Source organism: Carcharhinus amblyrhynchos, chromosome 8, assembly GCF_965287045.1.
Source record: "Carcharhinus amblyrhynchos chromosome 8, sCarAmb.v2.hapA, whole genome shotgun sequence".
In the NCBI taxonomy this organism is placed as follows: domain Eukaryota; kingdom Metazoa; phylum Chordata; class Chondrichthyes; order Carcharhiniformes; family Carcharhinidae; genus Carcharhinus; species Carcharhinus amblyrhynchos.
The window spans coordinates 17,448,127-17,471,290 of record NC_137331.1 but is presented as its reverse complement, the minus strand read 5'-3'; the positions used below and the strand labels follow the sequence as shown (position 1 = coordinate 17,471,290).

The 23,164-nt window shown below is 43.4% G+C and overlaps 1 protein-coding gene across 1 annotated transcript in view; it reads right to left on the bottom strand.

Annotated features, from left to right (window-relative positions):
• LOC145346455 (uncharacterized) overlaps positions 1-23,164 on the bottom strand; it is a 176,480-nt gene that overhangs the window by 110,111 nt on the left and 43,205 nt on the right. Inside the window, exons 6-7 of the mRNA XM_080193729.1 lie at positions 8,666-8,782; positions 7,956-8,030 (exon numbers count right to left, since the gene is read on the bottom strand). Of these exons, the coding sequence (XP_080049855.1) occupies positions 7,956-8,030; positions 8,666-8,782 (192 nt within the window). The remainder of the gene's footprint in view (positions 1-7,955; positions 8,031-8,665; positions 8,783-23,164) is intronic.

Below are 23,164 nucleotides of genomic sequence, written 5' to 3'. Positions count from 1 at the left end.
AGAAGGTTGTCTCAGATTACAACAGGATCATGATCAACTGGGCCAGTGGGCTGAGGAATGACAAATGGAGTTTAATTCAGATAAATGCGAGATATTGTATTTTGGTAAGACAAACCACGGCAGGACTCATACAGTTAATGGTAGGGACCTGGCGAGTGTTATCGAAAAGAGAGACTAGGAGTGACGGTACATAGTTCCTTGAAATTGACGTCACAGCTAGACAGAGTAATGAAGAAGGCACACTTACCTTCATCGGTCAGAGCACAGAGTACAGGACTTGGGATATTATGTTACAACTGTACAAGGCATTGGTAAGGCATTCAAGTACTGCATACAGTTCTGGTCACCCTGCTAGAGGAAGGATGTTATTAAATGGAAAGGGTGAAAAAAAGATTTACAGGAATGCTACCAGGACTGGAAGATTTGAATTATAAGAAGGGGCTGGATAGGATGTGACTTTTTTTTCCTGCAGCATAAGACAATGAAGAGTGATCTTAGAGGTTTATAAAATCATGAGGGGCATAGATAAGGTGAATAGCCAAGGGTAGGGGATTCCAAAACTTGAGGGCATAAGTTTAAGATCACAGGGAAAAGATTTAAAAGGGACCTGAGAAACAGTTTTTTCATACAGAGGATGGTGCATATATGGGATGAGCTGCCAGAGGATGTGGTACAGGCAGGTACAATTACAACATTTAAAAGACATTTGAACAGGTACATGGATAAGAAATGTTTCGAGGGATATGGGTCAAACACAAGCAAATGGAATTATTTCAGTTTCAGAAACCTAATCAGCATGGATGAGTTGAGCCAAAGGGCATATTTACATGCTGGGTGAAGAAATTTCTCCTCATCTCTGTCCTAAACAGTCTATCCTATATCCTCAGACTGGGACTCTTGGTCCTGACCACTCCCACCATTCAGAACATCCTTGGGGTTTGGATTCTCTAAAAAAGAAGGGGGTGGCATGGTGGCACAGTGAATAGCACTGTTACCTCACAGCACCAGGGAACTGGGTTCAATTCCTGGCTTGGGACACTGTCTGTATGGGGTTTGCACATTCTCCCCATGTTTGCATGGGTTTCCTCCGGGTGCTTTGGTTTCCTCCCACTGTCCAAAGATGTGCAGGTTAGGTGAATTGGCCATGCCAAAATCTCCCTCAATGTACCTGAACTGGCGCCGGAATGTGGTGACTCGACAATTTTCACAGTAATTTCATTGCAATGTTAATGTAACTACTTGTGACTAATAAATAAACTTTACTTTATGATAAAAGTCCTTTATGGTAATTCTCTGGCATTACTATGATTCTCTTTTAACAAAAGTTACAATGGATGATTGGGGATCCTCACTTGCAGAAAAAATTTAGTCCCACAGTGTGACTATTTTCTGCTAGATTTTAAACAGGATAGTAGATGAATGATGGGGTAGAAATCCCTCTTCAAGCAATCTCTCAATGACAAATATGGATCTAATTCCCAGACTTTGTACGGGTAACAAAATAAATTTTTTTATTACTCAACAGCCTGTTTTGCATAACACCTGGATTTTTGTTGCTTACATTTATTTTGATGAAGTCAAACTTTTCTAGCCCTTGGTATATCAACGCAACATGTCAACAGAATTGTATCTACTATGGGGAATAATAATTTGGATGGCTATTTATATGCTAGCTTAAACCATAATCTCACATAATCAACCCGCTAAAACTCCTGAATCCACACACCCTTCAACGTGGGAGCCTCAGTCTCAGAACTTGTCCAACGGGTTCGAGATTCTTGCTCCCTGTGTGGACAGGAATGGGTACCGTAGGGAGGATGAGCAAATTGACCACAGCACCGTGCTCCAGGGAGCTGTTGAAGTCAGGGGAGAAGAAAGAAATGTAGTCATAATTGGAGATAGTATAGTTAGGTGCATTGACATTGTTTTCTGTGACCAGGATCAAGAATCCCAAAGATTGTGTTGCCTGTCCAATGCTTGGGTTTGGGACATCTCATTTGGGCTGCAGAGGAACTTGGAGTGAGAGGGTAAAGATCCAGTTGTCATGGTCCACGTAAGTACCAATGATATATGTAGAACAGGTTCTGCTAAGGGAGAAGCTAGGAGCTAAATTAAAAAGCAGAACCAAAAAGGTAATAATCTCTAAATTACTACCTGAGTCATGAGCTAATTGGTGCAGGGTCAATAAGATTAAGGAGGTAAATGCATGGCTCAAAGATTGATGTGGGAGGAATTTGTTTGAATTCATGGGACATTGGCACCAGTACTGGGGAAGAGGGGACCTGTTCCGATGGGACGATTTTTATCTGAATCGTGCTGGGACCAGGGTCCTGGCGAATCGTATAACTAGGGTTGTAGATAGGGCTTTAAACAATATAGTTGGGTGGGGGGAGTGTTCAGGTGTATGGAGAATTAGAAAATCAAAGTTAAACGAGAGGGTAGAAGTGCAGGTTAAGAGAGCTGAGGGCTCAGGAGAGGTTAGCAAAGTTTCCAGACCACATAATAGAACAGAAAGTATAGAAGGTGTAAGGAATCTAACCTCAGGCAGAGTAAAAAGGTGACAAGTATGAGAAGGGAGGTGATCAATGCAGGACTGAGAGTGTTGTACCTAAATGCACGCAGTATATGGAACAAAGTAAATGAGCTTGTTACACACATAAAAATTGGCCAGTACAATGTTGCGAGCATCACAGAGACGTGGTTGGAAGGGGATCGGGGCTGAGATCTAAATATCCGAGATGTGATTATCGGAAGGATAGGCAGATGAGCAAAGGGGGCAGGGTTGCATTGTTAGTAAGGAATGAAGTTAAAATGATAGCAAGAAGTAATATAGGATCAGAAGGCATAGAATCTCTATGGATAGAGTTGAGGAATCGCAAAGGTAAAAAGATGCTGATGGAAGTTATGTACAGGCCCCCAGCAGTAGTCAGGGTGTGGGGCAGAAAATCAATCAGGAGATAGAAATGGTATATAAAAAAGGCAATATTATAATAATCATGGGGAACTTCAATATGTAGGTGGACTAGGAAAATCAAATAGGTAGTGGATCCCAAGAAAAGAAATTTGTAGAATGTCTAAGGGATGGTTTTTTGGAGCAGCTTGTGACAGAATCAACTACGGAACAGGCAATTCTGGATTTGGTGACGTGTAATAAGGCAGACTTGATTAGGGAACTTAAGGTGAAGGAATCCTTAGGGAGAAGTGACCACAATATGGTAGAATTTACCCTGCACTTTGAGAGGGAGCAGCTGGAGTCTGATGTAACGGTATTACAATTCGAGGAGTTTTTGAGAGTTACTTGGGATGCACAAGAGAAATTCATCCCAAGGAGGAACCAGCAGAGACAACGTAATATCATTTGATGTGGGCAACAGATGGACTTCTGGAGCCAGTCTAGTTGTTCCTCCAGTAAACTGGATCTGCTTGCCCTGAGGCCATCATCGTGTCTCTGTAATGCATTGGTTATCACAGGAACCAAATTAATAAAAACTGGGTGGCACGGCAGCACAGTGATTAGCACTGCTGCTTCTCAGCGCCAGGGACCCAGATTCAATTTCAGCTTGGGTCACTGTGTATGTGGAGTTTGCACGTTCTCCCTGTGTCTGCATGGATTTCCTTCAAGTGCTCCAGTTTCCTCCCACAGTCCAAAGATGTGCTGGTTAGGTTGATTACTATGCAAAATTGCCCCTTAGTGTCAGGCGGTTTTTAGGGTAAGTAGGGTTCTGCGGATGGGGCCTGGATGAGACAGATGCTCTGGAGGACATCTTCAGAGAAGACAAATGAGAGAAGATCTACATTGGAAAGCACCTTGGCAATTCACTCAAACCGGATGGTATTTGCTTTCAGTTAAAAGTTTAGAGTTAAATTTAGAGGCTCCAGTTTCCTCCCACAGACCAAAGATGTGCAAGTTAGGTTGATTGGCCAGGCTAAATTGCCCCTGTCAGGCAGGCTAGAGGGTAAATACGTGAGGTTACACAGATAGGGCTTAGGTGGGATTATCGTGGATGCAGACTCGATAAGCCAAATGGTCTCCTTCTGCAATTTAGGGAATATATGGTGAGAAATCTTACCAAAGTGCCGAACGAGCATGAAAATGGAATTGTGTTGATTTTTTGGGCGAGTTAAAAATCCAATCTTACCACACTCTGAGCAAAAAAATGAGGCAAGATATGATTCCCATGAGCAGGGGGATGTGGAAGGGCCTATGTTCATCTGAAAGCAACTTACAGCACAGAGCACCATTACACCTGCACAGATCTCTCTGTTCTGTACAATACTACAATCACTGCCTTCCCCCTGTACTACTGCTGACCTCCACAGCCAATCCTCCTCCCCCCAGCAAAGGCCAGTCAATTGCCCTGCTCTGCAACCATCTGCACAGACCGCCCTGTTTCCATACCAGGTCAGATGCTGAATAGCCAGCTATGTGTTCCAACTGTTTATTATTTTTTCTGTCTTCCAAACTTCTTTTTACTTGCTTCATATCCCCCTGCTTAATATTCCATGGTCAATGATGAACACAAAAAAACTGGTGTGATTCTGTTAGATGTGGATATTACAAGGGTTGTCATTCATCCGGGATTTACCTGGTACCTGAACTGGGAACCATACGTGATCCTTGCCAGGCAATTCTGTCCCCGGCTCTCTTGTAATAACTATACTTATCATAGAATTTAAATATTACAATCCGCCTTGCGCCCTTTTTAGGCTGATCTTGCTGGATCTCTGGTGCCGATAAGATCCTGAGAGGTGAGAAATCAGGCGCTCACAATCTTACCTTCTTTCCCCACCCATCGACCAGCAGGGCAAGAAGGTAAGATCACCCCCAAATATTCTATTCTCTGATTCTAAAGAGAAACATTTGTGTTAGTGAATTTGAGTTAACTCCTGTCCTTTGGTTTGTCATACTAAGATAAGTACCTGGGAAGAGGTTTAAGTTTACACTTGTTAACTTTCCTTATTCCAGATGCTCACACACCACCCCTTACACTGAGCACCTATGAACCAATCAATTACTAGTTTCCTGTGATGTCATGGTTGCTTTCTTTTCCCACTGTTGGCTTTCAGAGGCTGAAATACTCACAAAATAACAAGACTCTTCTCCTGCTGCTGGATGAGATCACTTCCTGAAAGCTGAGAAAGACAGAAAGCAGAAACCAAAACTGCACCACCCTTTCCTATGGAGCAAATTGTGTACGGTTCTGGTCACCCTGTTATAGAAAGGATATTATTAAACTAAAGACAGTGCAAAAAGATTTACTAGGATGCTACCGGGACTTGATGGTTTGAGTTATAACAGGAGGTTGGATAGACTGGGACTTTTTTCTCTGCGACGTAGGAGACTTAGGAGTGATCTTATAGATGCCCATAAAATAATGAGGCACATAGATCAGCTGGATAGTCAATATCTTTTCCCAAAGGTAGGGGAGTCTAAAACTAGAGGGCATAGGTTTTATGTGTTAGAGAAGATACAAAAGGGTCCAGAGGAGCAATTTTTTCACACAGAAAATGCTGAGTGTCTGGAACAAGCTGTCAGAGGTAGTAGTAGAGGTGGATACAATTCTGTCTTTTAAGACGTGCTTAAAGAACATAGAACATAGAACATTACAGCGCGGAACAGGCCCTTCGGCCCACAATGTTGCGCCGACCAGTCTTATTTTTAAAAAAAAACATTGACCCACTAATCTAAACCAATCCCTTTTCGTCCATAAACCTATCCACCAATCTCTTAAACGCCCCCAAACTAGGCGCATTTACAACTGCAGCAGGCAGGGCATTCCAGTCCCTCACCACCCTCTGGGTAAAGAACCTGCCCCTGACATCCGTCCTATAACTACCCCCCCTTAATTTAAAGCCATGCCCCCTCGTGCTAGCTTTCTCCATCCGAGGAAACAGGCTATCACCATCCACCCTATCTAAACCTCTAATCATCTTATATGTTTCTATAAGATCCCCTCTTAGCCGCCTTCTTTCCAGTGAAAACAACCCCAAATCCCTCAGTCTCTCCTCATAGGACCTCCCCTGCATACCAGGCAACATCCTGGTAAACCTCCTCTGCACCCTCTCCAAAGCCTCCACATCCTTCCTGTAATGTGGGGACCAGAACTGCACACAGTACTCCAAGTGCGGCCGCACCAGAGTTGTGTACAGTTGCAACATGACGCTGCGACTCCTAAATTCAATCCCCCTACCAATAAACGCCAAGACACCGTACGCCTTCTTAACAACCTTATCTACTTGACTCCCAACTTTCAGGGATCTATGTACACATACACCTAGATCGCTCTGCTCCTCCACTCTATTCAAAGTCCTCCCGTTAGCCCTATACTCAACACATCTGTTATTCCTACCGAAATGGATTACCTCACACTTCTCCGCATTAAACTCCATCCGCCACCTCGCGGCCCAGCTCTGCAACCTGTCCAAGTCACCCTGCAAACTTCGACACCCTTCCTCACAATCTACCACACCTCCAACTTTGGTGTCATCAGCAAACTTACTAATCCACCCAACTATACCCTCATCCAGATCATTAATAAAGATTACAAACAGCAGTGGCCCCAAAACAGATCCCTGAGGCACACCACTCGTAACCGAACTCCATGATGAATAATTACCATCAACCACCACCCTCTGTCTCCTATCTGCTAACCAATTCCTGATCCAAGTACCTAAATTACCACCAATCCCATACATCTGCATTTTCTGCAGAAGCATACCATGGTGAACCTTATCAAACGCCTTACTAAAATCCATATATACCACGTCTACTGCCTTACCCCTATCCACCTCTTTGGTCACCTTCTCAAAGAACTCAATAAGGTTAGTAAGGCACGACCTTCCCGCTACAAAACCATGCTGACTATCTCTAATCAATTCATTACTCTCCAAATAACTATAAATCCTATCCCTAATAATTCTTTCTAAAACCTTGCCCACTACAGAAGTAAGACTCACTGGTCTATAATTCCCAGGGAAGTCTCTGTTCCCCTTCTTAAACAATGGGACAACATTCGCTGTCCTCCAATCTTCCGGTACTATACCAGAGACCAACGACGACCTGAAGATCAGAGCCAGTGGCTCTGCAATCACCTCTCTTGCCTCCCATAGAATCCTAGGGTAAATCCCGTGCTTAGGCATACACAAGTAAGATGGCTATCGAGGGATATGGGCCAAACGCAAGGAATTAGGACTAGCTTAGTCATTAAGGAAAAAAAGTTTCATGAACAAGCTGAAGGGCCTATTTCCATGCTGTAAACCTCTAAATTCCCACTTTAAACTAAATTCCCAAAATACAGTCACTCAGTCACTGTTTCACTCTGGATGAGTCACAGAATCCCTACAGTGCAGAAAGAGGCCATTTGGCCGATCGAGTCTGCACCGACTACAATCCCACCTAAGCCCTATGCCCAGAACCCCACATACTTACTCTGCTAACTCCCCTGACACTAGAGTCAATTTAGCATGGCTGATCAACCTAATAAGCACATTTTTGGACTGTGGGAGGAAACCAGAGCACCCGGAGAAAGCCCACACAGACATGGCAAGAATGTGCAAACTCCACACAGACAGTACCAGGGCCAGAATTGAACCCAGATCCATGGCGTTGTGAGGCAGCAGTGCTAACCACTGTGCTGCCCCAGTGAAGTATTCCTCAATGATCATGTGCCACGTACTGACTTGAAAAAGTCCTTTTCTCATATATTGGTTAAAGAGTCACCCCGTAACCTAGTTCCTGCAACAGGCATCAACACCTGTTCAGGCCCTATGCAGGTAAATTCAGAAGATTCAGTTGAAGGCTCATATAGACTTGAAACATTAACTCTTATTTCTCTCTCTGCAGATGCTGCCTGATCTGCTGAGTTTATTCAAGATTTTCTATTTTTATTTCAGATTTCTAGCATCCACTGTGTTTTGCTTTTAATACCATTAAAATCCTTATTGTACTTACTTACCAGTACTGCACCCATATATCTTCCAGAAATACTTCTTCAGGGATTGGATCAATGAGGATGAGATCAGAAACTTCCCTGTGAGACAGAAATGGAGCATGTTAAATGCAATTTTCTATCCAGGACGTACTTGACTAGGGAAAGCACAAAGCACAGTATAACCCCACTGATCTGTTTCTACTAATGATACAGGGGACAGTTCAAGATACCAGATAAATCCCAGATAAATTACAATCTTTGTAATATTCACATCTTAGCAGAATCACGCCAGTTTTTTGTGTCCATCATTGAACATGGAATATTAAGCAGGGGAAGTAAGTAAAAAGGAATTTGGAAGACTACATGAAAAGAAAATAGTTGAAACACACAGCACGTTATTCAGCATCTGACTTGGTATGGAGACAGGCAGGCAGCATAGCACTATTTCAGGTGTGTTCCGGGGGAGGGGAAAATGGCTATTCATTGGTGCAGGACAGAGGCAGCCCACTTGGGTGATCTTCCTGGCTTTCTGCAGCTCTTCCATGGTCTTACCTATGTCAGGATGGTCCTGGAAAGGGAAATGAGGGATCTTCCCCATAAGCAGGGAAACATCTGTAAATAGGCATTTTTTTCAGTTTTGTTAATTAAACACTACTTCAAACTACCTTAGCCTTGTCTCAAGACTAGAGGCAGCATTATCAACCAAGTTAAAGACTCAACAACAATCATCTTACCAGTTGTGAATGTGAGCATAAAATCTTGCATTGAGTGCTCCAAGTTCTGATCCCACAAAAATGAAAGGACTATTCAGCTTAGCTTCTTTAACAAGACTGTGCAGATCATCTACCATTCTGGAAAATAAAAATTGAAGTCTTGTTCACTGAGATTACCATTGGGATTAACAGCTCATTATTAAAATACAGTGCATGTATTTTGTTTCCATTGACATGAAAAAGGGAAATGGTAAGTAAGAAGTGAGTGGTGCAAATCGCTGTGTATACCACAACTATTGCTTACACAATTTTTCCTTCACTCTTCAGCTCAAAAAATTGAGAGCCGTTAATGGTGTGGTGAGCGGCACTGGGGCATCGAGGACCTTGGTGAATGACAGGATCAACAGTGTATCTCCTGCATCAATGGGATTTAAACACCGAGAAAGAAGCAGCAGAACAGCAAAAAACAGAATGAATCAGTCAAATCAGGTAACGAAAGGAGGAGAGGGGGGAAGAAAGAAAGATAAGATTGAAGAAAGAATGGAGGAAGGAAAAGTAGTGGAATTGAAAAAAAATTAAAACTTCCAGCAACAATTTACTCCACCTGCAGGAATGAGAACAATGGTTTAAGTTTTTCCTTTATGAGCCAGAAAAATTGAGTGGAATCTTTAAAGGGGTCCTTCCTGAGCTTCACCCTCTTGTGTGAACTTAATTAGTAATTATTATGCAAATACAGCAATTTCCTGAAACTCATGGCAATGGCAATCTACCATTTTCATGAACATAATATTGAAGTGGAGCAGCAAAAAAAATCCAGCAATACATGGTATTTCTTCCTGACCACAGGTTTTTGTATGACTAATTCACTAATAATAGTGTGCAGTAAACTCACTTGCATTTTGTGAGCAGCTTTTGGGCCAATATGCTAGATTATCCAAACTGAATTATTCAAATAGATCACAAATGGGGTGTGGAATGCACTGCCGAGTAAGGTGGTGGAAGCAGGCACGCTAGGGTTGTTTAAGAGTCACTTAGACAGCCACATGAGCGGTCTACATATAGGGGGATATAGCAGGCCTTACTAAACATTGTAGGCTTGGGATTCCGTTTTTGCCTCAGGGATGTTACAGTCTTTGCCTGTTTAATAATGAATTTTTTGTCTCCACAGGCATTTAAGTCCACCTTGTTGACCAGCAAGGGGCATGCATGCGGCAGGTTGTAGTGGGCTGCTCTTGGATGTTGCTTCGGGAGTTGCCTATTGCTTCATGTCGTTAGTGTGCTTAAACTGGACCATCTCGAGGGCAACATGACAGCTCAGAGACTATCTCTGTTGCTGTGCGGACACATGGATTTGGGCCTGTGTCTGTGGGAGTTTGCGCGTTCTCCCCGTGGTTGCGTGGGTTTCCTCCGGGTGCTCCGGTTTCCTCCCACATCCCAAAGATGCGCTTTTAGGCTGATTGATTGGGTAACAAATTGTCCCTATATTGGACCTCCCTGATCCTCGCACATTAGGCGTAGACTAAAATCATGAATAGGTCACTGAGACAATGGGACGGCGGCGCGGGCTCGTTGGGCCGAAGGGCCTGTTTCCCGTGCTGTGTTGTTCTTTGTTCAACATATTTTCAGTGAAGATGATGCTGCCCAGGCCATGATGAGAGGAGGTAATTCAGACACTAGAAGGGTTCAAAATTAATATAGTGGTGATAGATTTTGGATCATCTATCTATTTAAAGTTGATAATGTGGACTGAGAAAGTACAGCTACAACAATAATGGCAATAGTGACTTTAAAATGGCATTTCTGGCTCAGTTAAGCATGCTGGGATTTTTGATCAATTTATCAACCAGATGAAAGTCATAAAGTTGCTCTGGGCAAGGCTCTGGTCTGGATGCTGTGACTTGAAGCTTCCTGCGTTGGTCAAATAAGGGAAGTTGTTTACATTGGCCCAGACAACGTGTCTTTGATTTATATGGCTGTTACGTGTGGAGACACGATTTGAACTAAGCATAACGGCATTGTTCACAAGTAATTTCATTAGTTGCTCAAGGTTACACAGTTGGTTGGATGACAGAGAATCTTCCAGAAGCGAGTGGAGGGTTGTGGATAAAAAGACATGTGCAGCCTTTGTTTGCCAGCGATAACCCTGAAGGCCTTGGAGGGAGTGCAGAGGAGGTTTACTAGGCTGATACCGGAGTTGAGGGGGTTGAGCTATGAGGAGAGGCTGAATAAACTAGGCTTGTACTCGTTAGAGTTTAGAAGAATGAGGGGAGATCTCATTGAGACGTATAAGATGATGAATGGGATGGATAGGATAGAGGTGGAAAGACTCTTCCCGCTCAAAAAAGACAGTAGGACTAGGGTGCACAGCCTCAAGATAAAGGGGGGGCGGTTCAGAACGGAGTTGAGGAGGAACTTCTTCACTCAAAGGGTGGTGAATCTCTGGAATTCTCTGCCCGTTGAAGTGGTGGAGGCTGCCTCGCTAAATATTTTTAAGAAGCGGGTTGATGGGTTTTTGATAAGAGAAGGGATTAAGGGTTATGGGGAGAGGGCGGGAAAGTGGAACTGAGCCACGACAGATCAGCCATGATCTTACTGAATGGCGGGGCAGGCTCGAAGGGCCAGATGGCCTACTCCTGCTCCTATTTCTTATGTTCTTATGTTCTTATGAGACCCTGAAGATTGCTTCAGGGAAGAAGACAGATTCGATATCGAGGATATTTCTTGATTAAGGTTTTCCTAAACTCGGTAGTAACTATTTTAAGTTAAATAGTTAAAGTTGATGTTCAGTTAAATTCAAATGCAGTTATAATCATAGAAACCCTACAGTGTAGAAAGAGGCCATTTGATCCATTGAGTTTGCACCCAGGCCCTACCTCCATATCCCCATAGTTAAGAGTTAAAGTTCAGTTGAAAGTTGATGTTCGGTTAAAGTTCAGTCAAGAGTTAATGAGTTGCAACTGTTTATGTTTGAGTTCGTGGCAGAAGTGATAGTTGAAGTGATAAAGAAATAGTTGAGTTACTGTCCTTGTTTGGCTCATTAGACAGGAATGTGTGGAAGGTATTTGACTATTATATAGAATCACAGAATCTATGATTCTATAAATTAAAGGTGGATAACAATTAGATACCAGGATCAGATGAGTTGCATCCAGTGATACAATTTGAGAGAGTGGTAATTGGTAGAAATTGGACGCAATTTTTCAATTTTCCTTAGGATCAGGCCAGAGGACTGAAAAATTGCAAACACTACTCCCATTCAAAACGGAATATAAAGGTGAGCCCAGGAACAACAGGCCAATCAGTTTAATTTCAACTTTTGCAGGACAAAATTAACAGGCACATGGAAAATGTGGATCATTTAGGAAAAGCTAGCATTTTAAGTAAAAAATTGTATTTAAATAACTTGCTGGAATTTTTGAAGAGGTAACAGACGGGGGCAATGCTATTGATGTGCTTCCAAATACATTTGATACAGTGATGCACAATAGACTTGTGAATAAAGTATTATCTCATTGAATAAAAAGGATAGTAGCAACAGGGATACAAAATTGGCTGAATGACAGGAATCAGAAAAGTGTTTAATGGATGATTTTCCAGGCTGGAGGAAGGTTTGTATGGGAGTTGTATATTGAGTCAATATTGGTACCATTGCTTTTCCTGTTGTCTCTTAAAAACCAAGAACTTGGTGCACAGGGTATAATTTCAAAATCTGTAAATGATACAAAACAGGCAAGCAATGTGAACTGTAAGCAGGATAGTGTAGAACATCAAGAGGGCATAGGCAAATTGAATGGGCAGATAAAGTTCAATGTGGTGAAATGTGGCAGAGATTCATTTTGGTAGGATGATTAGAAAGCAGAGGCAGGATCAGAGTCAGCATGGATTTATGAAGGGGAAATCATGCTTGAAAAATCTGTTGGAATTCTTTTGAAGATGTAACTAGTTGAGTTGACAAGGAGGAACCAGTAGATGTGGTATATTTGGACTTCCAGAAAACGTTTGACAAAGTCCCGCACAAGAGATTATCACGCAAGATTAAAGCACATGGGATTGGACGAAATGTATTGAGATGGATAGAAAACTGGTTGGCAGAGAGGAAACAAAGAGTAGGAATTAATGGGTGCTTTTCAAATTGGCAGGCAGTAACTAGTAGGATGCCAAAGGGATCGGTGCTGGGACCCCAAGTATTCACAATATATAGTGATTTGGGTGAGGGAACAAAATGTAACATCTCAAAGTTTGTAGATGATACCAAGTTGGGTGGGAGGGTGAACTGTGACATGGATGCAGAGATCCTTCAGAAAGATCTGGTCAGGTTGGATCAATGGGCTAATCAATGGGAGATGCAGTATAATTTGGATAAGTGTGTGTTTATTCACTTTGGAAGCAGAAACAAGAAGGCAGATTACAACCTCAATGGCTGTAGATTGAGAGAGGGGAACGTGCAGTGGGACCTTAGTGTCCTTGTGCACCAGTCACTGAAGGTAAGCATGCAGGTGCAGCAGGCGGTAAAGAAGGCTAGTGACATGTTGGTCTTTGCGAGAGGAGCATGGATATGTTGTTGCAACTATATAGGGCCTTGGTGAGGCCACACCTAGAGTATTGTGTGCAATTTTGGCCCCCTTTTCTGAGGAAGGATGTTCTTGCTCTCGGGGAAGTGCAGCGAAGGTCTACAAGGCTGATTCCGGGGATGGCAGGTCTGATGTATGAGGAGAGGCTGACTAGGTTAGGATTGTTTTTGCTGGAGTTCAGACGAATGAGGGGGGGGGATATCTCATAGAGGCTTATAAAATTCTAACAGGACTAGACAGGGAATATGTTCCCGACGGTGAGGGAGTCCAGAACCAGGGGTCACAGTCTGAGGATTCAGAGTGGACCATTTAGGACGAGATGAGGAGACATTTCTTCATCCAAAGAGTGGTGAGCCTGTGGAATTCATTACCACTGGAAGTAGTTGACGCCAAAACTCCAAAGATGTGCGGGTTAGGTGGATTGGCTATGCTAAAGTGACCCTACTGTTGGGGATTTAGCCAGGTAATTGTGTGGGGTTATAGAACATAGAACATAGAACATTACAGCGCAGAACAGGCCCTTCGGCCCACGATGTTGCGCCGACCAGTTACAAAAACAATGACCCACTAGCCTATACCAATCCCTTTTCGTCCATAAACCTATCCAGAGATCTCTTAAACGCCCCCAAACTAGACGCATCTACAACTGCAGCAGGCAGGGCATTCCAATCCCTCACCACCCGCTGGGTAAAGAACCTACCCCTGACATCCGTCCTGTAGCTACCCCCCCTTAATTTAAAGTCATGCCCCCTCGTGCTAGCTTTCTCCATCCGAGGAAAAAGGCTATCACTATCCACCCTATGGGGAAAGGGCCTGGGTAGGATTGTGATCGGTAGAGACTTGATGGGCTGAATGGCTTCCTTCTGTACTGTGCAGATTCTGTGATTGAATGCATTCAAGAAGCGGCTGGTTATAGCACTTGGGGCAAAGGGGATCAAAGGTTATAGGGAAAAAAAAGCAGGATTAGGCAATTGAGTTAGATGATGAGCCATGATCGTAGTGAATGGTGGAACACGTATGAAGGGCCAAATGGCCTCCTCCTGCTCCGATCTTCTATGCTCCTATGAAGATGGAGAGACGATATAAAATAAAGGCTACAACTATAAATGGAGGAGCTGAGGGATCTGGGTCTATAAGGTTACACAACAGGTTGAGATTGCAGTTAATAAAGCATGAACCTATGAATAAAGACTTTATCAATAGGTGCATGTAATACAAAAGCAAGGATGCTATACTGAACTTATATAAAAGATTAGTCCTTAGAGCTTGTTACACTCATTTGAAATTGGCAGGTACGATGTTGTGAGCGTTACAGGGAGGTGGCTACAATGGGATCAGGGCTGGGATCTAAATATCCAAGAATATGTGTCCTATCAAATGGACAGGCAGATGGGCAAAGGGGGCGGGTGCACTGTTAATAAGGAGTTAAGTTAAATCGAAAACAAGAAGCAACATAGGATCAGAAGGCATAGGAGCTCTGTGGGTAGAGTTGAGGAATAGCAAATGTACAAGCCCCCTAGCAATAGTCAGCATGTGGAGCAGCAAATAAATCAGGCGATGAAAAAGGCATATAAAAAAGGCAATATTACAATAATCATGTGGGGACTTCAATATACAGGTGGACTGGGAAAATCAGGTAGATAGTGGATCCCAAGAAAAGGAACTTGTAGAATGTTTGAGAGATTTTTTTGGAGCAGCTTGTGACAGAGCCTACTAGGGAACAGGCAATTCTGGATTTGGTAATGTGTAATGAGGCAGAGTTGATTAGGGAACTTAAGGTGAAGGAACCCTGAGGGAGCAGTGACCACAATATGATAGAATTTACCCTGCAGTTTGAGGGGCAGAAGCTGGAATCAGATGTAACAGTATTACAATTAAATAAAGGTAACTACAAAGACATGAGGGAGGAGCTAGCCAGAGTTGATTGGAAAGAGAGCCTAGCAGGGAAGTGGAACAGCAACGGCAGGAGTTTTTGGGAGTTATCTGGGAGGCACCACAGATATTCATCCCAAAGAGAAGGAAACATGCTTGAGGGAGGACATGGTTGATGAGAGAAGTCAAGGAAAGCAAAAGAAAAAACATACAAAGTGGCAAGGATTAGTGGGAAGCCAGAGAATTGGGAAGCTTTTAAAAGCAAGCAGAGGGCAACTAAAAAAAGCAATAATGGGGGAGATGATGAAATATGAGTGTAAGCTAGTAAGTAATATAACATAAGATAGGAAGAGTTTTCTTCAATGTATAAAAAGTAAGAGAGGCAAAAATAGACCACTGGAAAATGAGGCTAGGGAAGTAATAATAGGAAACAAAGAAATGGCAGAGGAACTGAATAGTTACTTTGCATCAGTCTTCACAGTGGAAGACATCAGTAGGATGCCAGAGCTCCAGAAGAATCAGGTGAGTGTACTGGCCATCACTAAGGAGAAGGTTCTGGAGAAACTGAATGGTCTGAAGGTAGATAAATCACCTGAACAGGGCGGACTACATCCCAGGGTTCTAAAAGAGATAGCTGAGGAAATTGTGGAGGCATTGGTAATGATCTTTCCGGAATCACTGAAGGCAGGGAGGTTCCTGGAGGAGTGGAAAGTAGCTAATGTAACACCGCTGTTTAATAAGGGAGGGAGGTAGCAGATGGGAAATTATAGGCCAGTTAGTCTGACATTAGTCATTGGCAAGATTTCAGAGTCCATTATTAAAGATGAGATTGCAGAATACTTGGAAATGCATGATAAAATAGGACTGAGTCAGCACGGCTTTATCAAGGGAAGGTCACGTCTGACAAATGTCAGAGTTCTTTGAGGAGGTAACAAGGAGGTCAGATAAAGGAGAACCAGTGGACATGATTTATTTAGATTTCCAGAAGGCCTTTGACAAGGTGCTGCATAGAACATAGAACATAGAACACAGAACATTACAGCGTGGAACAGGCCCTTCGGCCCACAATGTTGCGCCGACCAGTCTTATTTTTTAAAAAAAACATTGACCCACTAATCTAAACCAATCCCTTTTCGTCCATAAACCTATCCACCAATCTCTTAAACGCCCCCAAACTAGGCGCATTTACAACTGCAGCAGGCAGGGCATTCCAGTCCCTCACCACCCTCTGGGTAAAGAACCTGCCCCTGACATCCGTCCTATAACTACCCCCCCTTAATTTAAAGCCATGCCCCCTCGTGCTAGCTTTCTCCATCCGAGGAAACAGGCTATCACCATCCACCCTATCTAAACCTCTAATCATCTTATATGTTTCTATAAGATCCCCTCTTAGCCGCCTTCTTTCCTGTGAAAACAACCCCAAATCCCTCAGTCTCTCCTCATAGGACCTCCCCTGCATACCAGGCAACATCCTGGTAAACCTCCTCTGCACCCTCTCCAAAGCCTCCACATCCTTCCTGTAATGTGGGGACCAGAACTGCACACAGTACTCCAAGTGCGGCTGCACCAGAGTTGTGTACAGTTGCAACATGACGCTGCGACTCCTAAATTCAATCCCCCTACCAATAAACGCCAAGACACCGTACGCCTTCTTAACAACCTTATCTACTTGATTCCCAACTTTCAGGGATCTATGTACACATACACCTAGATCCCTCTGCTCCTCCACTCTATTCAAAGTCCTCCCGTTAGCCCTATACTCAACACATCTGTTATTCCTACCGAAATGGATTACCTCACACTTCTCCGCATTAAACTCCATCCGCCACCTCGCGGCCCAGCTCTGCAACCTGTTCAAGTCACCCTGCAAACTTCGACACCTTTCCTCACAATCTACCACACCTCCGACTTTGGTGTCATCAGCAAACTTACTAATCCACCCAACTATACCCTCATCCAGATCATTAATAAAGATTACAAACAGCAGTGGCCCCAAAACAGATCCCTGAGGCACACCACTTGTAACCGAACTCCATGATGAATAATTACCATCAACCACCACCCTCTGTCTCCTATCTGCTAACCAATTCCTGATCCAAGTACCTAAATTACCACCAATCCCATACATCTGCATTTTCTGCAGAAGCATACCATGGTGAACCTTATCAAACGCCTTACTAAAATCCATATATACCACGTCTACTGCCTTACCCCCATCCACCTCTCTGGTCACCTTCTCAAAGAACTCAATAAGGTTAGTAAGGCACGACCTTCCCGCTACAAAACCATGCTGACTATCTCTAATCAATTCATTACTCTCCAAATAACTATAAATCCTATCCCTAATAATTCTTTCTAAAACCTTGCCCACTACGGAAGTAAGACTCACTGGTCTATAATTCCCAGGGAAGTCTCTGTTCCCCTTCTTAAACAATGGGACAACATTCGCTGTCCTCCAATCTTCCGGTACTATACCAGAGACCAACGACGACCTGAAGATCAGAGCCAGTGGCTCTGCAATCACCTCTCTTGCCTCCCATAGAATCCTAGGGTAAATCCCGTCTGGACCAGGGGACTTATCTATTTTCAACCCTTCTAGAATATCCAACACATCCTCTGTATCAACTGCAATACTTTCTATTTTACACCCCTTCACCCCAGTGACCTCCTCAGCTACATTCATATCGTCCTGCGTGAACACCGAAGAGAAATAATGGTTCAATGCCTCTCCAATCTCTTCCGGTTCCACACACAACTTCCCCCTACTGTCTGTAACTGGCCCTAATCTTGCCCTAACCAACCTTCTGTTCTTGACATACCTATAGAACGCCTTAGGATTCTCCTTAATCCTATCAGCCAAAGTCATCTCATGCCCTCTTCTAGCCCTTCTTAACTCCCTCTTCAACTCCCTCCTAGCCAATCTAAAGCTTTCTACTGCACTACCCGAGCCCTCAAGCCTCATCCGAACATAAGCCTCCTTCTTCTTCCTAACCAACAAATCAACTTTTTTTGTGCACCACGGTTCCCTAGCCCTACCAATTCCTCCTTGCCTGACAGGGACATACCTATCACAGACCCGCAGTAGCTGCTCCTTGAAAAAACTCCACATTTCAGACGTTCCTAGTCCCTGTAATCTCCTAGTCCAACCAATGCTTCCTAATTCTCTCCTAATGGCCTCATAATTACCCTTCCCCCAGCTAAAACTACTGACCCGAGGTTCATGCCTATCCCTTTCCATCACTAAGGTGAACGTAACCGAATTGTGGTCACTATCACCAAAATGCACACCAACTTCCAAGTCTAGCACCTGGTCTGGCTCATTTCCCAGCACCAAGTCCAATATAGCCTCACCTCTAGTTGGCCTATCTACATACTGAGTCAAAAAACCTTCCTGCACACTTTGAACAAAAACTGACCCCTCTAACGAGCTAGAGCTATAGCAATTCCAATCAATGTTAGTAAAGTTAAAGTCCCCCATAACAATTACCCTATTACTTTCACTCCTAACCAGGATCGTCTCTGCAATCCTTTCCTCAACCTCTCTAGAACTTTTTGGAGGTCTATAAAAGACTCCCAACAGGGTGACCTCTCCTCTCCTATTTCTAATTTCTGCCCATACTACCTCAACAGACAAGTCCTCATTAAACTTCCTCTCTGACACTGTGATATAGTCCTTGACCAATAATGCTACTCCACCCCCCCTTCTACCTCCTTCTCTACTCCGACTAAAGCACTTGTACCCCGGCACCTGCAACATCCATTCCTGACCCTGCTCTATCCACGTCTCTGAAATGGCCACAACATCAAAGTCCCAGGTACTGGTCCACGCTGCAAGTTCATCCACTTTATTGCAAATACTCCTCACGTTAAAGTATATACATTTCAGACCTCGCTCCGCCCCACCCCCACAATGCCGTGCAATGCCGTCCCCTTCTATGCCCCCTTCACTTTCACCCCCTCTACCCAGGATCCCACCCCCCCTCTGAATCAGTTTAAACCACTCCGCATAGCCTTCACAAATTTACCCCCCAGGATATTTGTTCCCCTCTGGTTCAGATGTATACCATCACTCTAATAGAGATCCCACCTTCCCCAGAATGAGCCCCAATTGCTCAAGTAATTAAACCCCTCCCTCCTGCACCATCCCCTCAGCCACAAGTTCAAACTTTCCCTCTCCCTATTCCTCTCTAAACTATCCCGTGGCACAGGCAAGAGTCCAGAGATAACCACTCTGTTTGACTTGGCCTTTAGTTTCCATCCCAACTCCATGAAACTCTGCTTAATATCCCCTTCCCTTAGCCTCCCTTAGCATAGGAGACTGTTAAATAAGTTAAGAGCCCATGGTGTTACAGGTAAGATCCTGGCATGGATAGAGAATCAGCTGACTGACAGAAGGCAGAGAGTGGGGATAAAAAACACTTTTTCAAGATAGCAGCCAGTAGCTAGTGATGTGCCTCAGGGGCTGATGCTGGGACCACGACTTTTCACAATATAAATTAACAATTTGGAAGGAGGAACTAAAGGCACTGTTGCCAAGTTTGCAGATGATATAAAGATATATAGAGGGACAGGTAGCATTGAGACAGGGGGGGCTGCAGAAGGACTTGGACAGGTTAGGAGGGCAAAGAAATGACAGATGGAATACAATGTGGAAATGTGTGAAGTTATGCACTTCGGAAGAAGGAATGGGGGCGCAGACTATTTTCTAAATGGGGAAACGTTTCGGAAATCAGAAAGATAAAGGGACTTGGGAGTTCTTATTCAAGATTCTCTTTAGGTTAACGTGCAAGTTCAGTTGGCAGTTAGGAAGGTAAGTGCAATATTAGCGTTCATGTCGAGAGGGCTAGAATACAAGAGCAGAGGATACACCTCTCAGGCTATTTAAGGCTTTGGTCAGACCCAATTGGAATATCGAGAGCAGTTTTGGGCCCCTGAATCTAAGGAAGGATGTGCTGGCCTTGGAAAGGATCCAGAGGAGGTTCACAAGAATGATCCCTGGAACGAAGAGCTTGTCGTATGAGGAATGGTTGAGGACTCTGGGTCTGTACTCGTTGGAGTTTAGAAGGATGAGGGGGATCTTATTGAAACTTACAGGATAACGCGAGGTCTGGATAGAATGGATGTGGAAAAGATGTTTCCACTTGTAGGAAAATCTAGAACCAGAGGGCACAACCTCAGGCTAAAGGAACGATCCTTTAAAAACAAGAGGAGGAAGGATTTCTTCAGCCAGAGAGAGGTGAATCTGTGGAATTCTTTGCCGCAGAAGGCTGTGGTAGGCAGGTCACTGAGTGTCTTTAAAACAGAGATAGATAAATTCTTGATTAATAAGGGCATCAGGGTTATGGGAAAAGGCAGGAGAATGGGGATTGGAAAAATATCAGCCATGATTGAATGGCAGAGCAGACTCGATGGGGCATGTGGCCTAATTCTGCTCCCACATCATATGGTCTTATCATTCAACCTTAGCTAGAATATTGTGTCCAATCCTGGGCATTGCACTTTAGGAAGGACGTGAAAATATTGGGGAAAATGCAGAGAAGATTCATGAGAATGTTTCTAGAATTGAGGAACTTCAGTTATGATGATAGGCTGGAGAAGTTGAGACTGTTTTCCTTGGAGAAATGAAGGCTGGGAGAAGATTTGATAGAGATATTCACAATCATGAGGATTAGGGACAGAATTAATATGGCAAAACTATTCACAGTAAGAAGTCTGACAACACCAGGTTTAAGTCCAACCGATTTATTTGATAGTAAACTTCTTACTGTGTTTACCCCAATCCAACGCCGGCATCTCCACATCAAACCTATTCACACACATGAAAGGATTGAAAACGAATTTGAAGTATTTCACAAAAGTAACATGAGAAAAATATTTTTCATGCATCAAGTGTTGAAGGTCTGGAATGCACTTCAAGAAAGACACACTGAAAATGTTACACATAGGAAAGATTCAGGCAAACTTGGGGAAACAAAGATGCAGGGAACTTGGGGAAATAAATTGTGCTGTCGTGAGGAATGTACCTATTACAGAAAAAGAGGTGCTGGAAGTCTTAAAGGGCATCAAGGTAGATAAATCCCCGGGACCTGATGAAGTGTATCGCAGGACGACGTGGGAGGCTAGGGACAAAATTGTGGGTCCCATAGCAGAGATATTTGAATCATCGATAGTCACAGGTGAAGTGCCTGAAGTTGGAGGGTGGCAAATGTTGTGCCTTTGGCTTTTCCTTGCAGCCCTTGTTAAACAGCGAGTCTCACATCTGCCGTGGGTAAGTTGTTGGAAAGTATTTTGATAGACAGGATTTACAGACATTTAGAGACGCAAGGACTAATTAGGGACAGTCAGCATGGCTTTGAGAGTGGAAAATCATGTCTGTTGAATTTAATTGAGTTTTTTGAACCAAGAAGGTAGATGAGGACAGTGCAGTTGATGTTGTCTACATGGACTATAGCAAGGCCTTTGACAAGACACCACATGGTAGGTTGTTGCATTAGGCCAAATCTCACAGGATCCAGGGTAAGATATCTAAATGAATACAAAATTGGCTTCTTAACAGAAGCCAGAGGGTGGTTGTAGAGGATTGTTTTTCAAATTGGAGGCCTGTGACCAGCGGTATAACTCAGGGATCAGTGTTGGGTCCACTGTCATTTGTCATTTATTTTAATGATTTGAATGAGAATATAGGAGGTACGGTTAGTAATTTTGCAGATGACACCAAGATTGGTGGTGTAGTGATAGTGAAGAAAGTTATCTTGGATTGCAAGGGGATCTTGATCAATTGAGCCAGTGGGCTGATGAATGGCAGATGGAGTTTAATTTAGATAAATGCGAGGTGATGCATTTTGGTAGATTGAACTAGGGTAGGTCTTACTCAGTTAATGGTAGGGCGTTGGGGAGAGTTACAGAACAAAGATCTACGGGTTCATTGGAGTCACCGGTGCTCAGAGTGGTGAAGAAGGCATTCAGCATTCTTTCATTGGTCAGAACATTGAATACAGGAGTTGGGATGTCTTGTTGAAATTGTGCAAAACATTGGTAAGGCCACACTTGGAGTACTGTGTATAGTCCTGGTCACCCTATTATAGAAAGGATATTATTAAACTAGAAAGAGTGCAGAAAGGATTTACTAGGATGCTACCAGGACTTGATGGTTTGAGTTAAATGAGAGGCAGGATAGTCTGGGATTTTTTTCTCTGGAACGTAGAGGGCTGAGAGGTGATCTTAGAGAGGTCTATAAAATAATGAGGGGCAGAGATCAGCTAGATAGTCAATATCTTTTCCCAAAGGTAGGGGAGTCTAAACTAGACGGCATAGGTTTAAGATGAGAGGGGAGAGATACAAAAGTGTCCAGAGGGGCAATTGTTTTATGCAGAGGGTGGTGGATGCCTGGAACAAGCTGTCAGAGGTAATAGAGTACAATTTTGTCTTCTAAAAAGTGTTTAGACAGTTATATGGGTACAATGGGTATAGAAGGATATGGGCCAAATGCAGGCAATTGGGATTAGCTTAGGGGTTTAAAAGAAAAGGGCAGCATGGACAAGTTGGGCCGAAGGGCCTATTTCCATGCTGGAAACCTCTGATTCTATAACTGTCTTTATACTCTCAACCACTGTCTGTACGCAGAAGGCTTTTTAAATTAGTTTTCAAGTATGCAGTGGCATGTTTTCTCAAACCCTTTGTATGAGAGATCCAACTGATTAACAACCCGCAACAAACACATGTTATGATTAATTTGGGTTAGTTTATTCTACAGTGCTTGCAACTTTCCATTCCCCTACACCCACACCCCTAGTGTGGGGTGGGGAGAGCAAGGTAGAAAATGGCTATACAACCATTGATGGTAACTTTACAAGAACCACAAAAATGGATATCAGTTTATGGGATTTCCAGAGTCAAAGTCCAAGAAGGAACTCTTTCATGTAGAAGCTCGAGTTCAGCTTGCTGAAGACTGGAGTTGTAAAGTTAGCTTTACAGTTAATGCTGACACCACAAGGTGAAGTAGATACTTAAAACCTGCATTCTGCAGGCAATGATAGGAAATCTTCCGGGAGAGATGAGCTTCTGTTCTGCCTAGAGA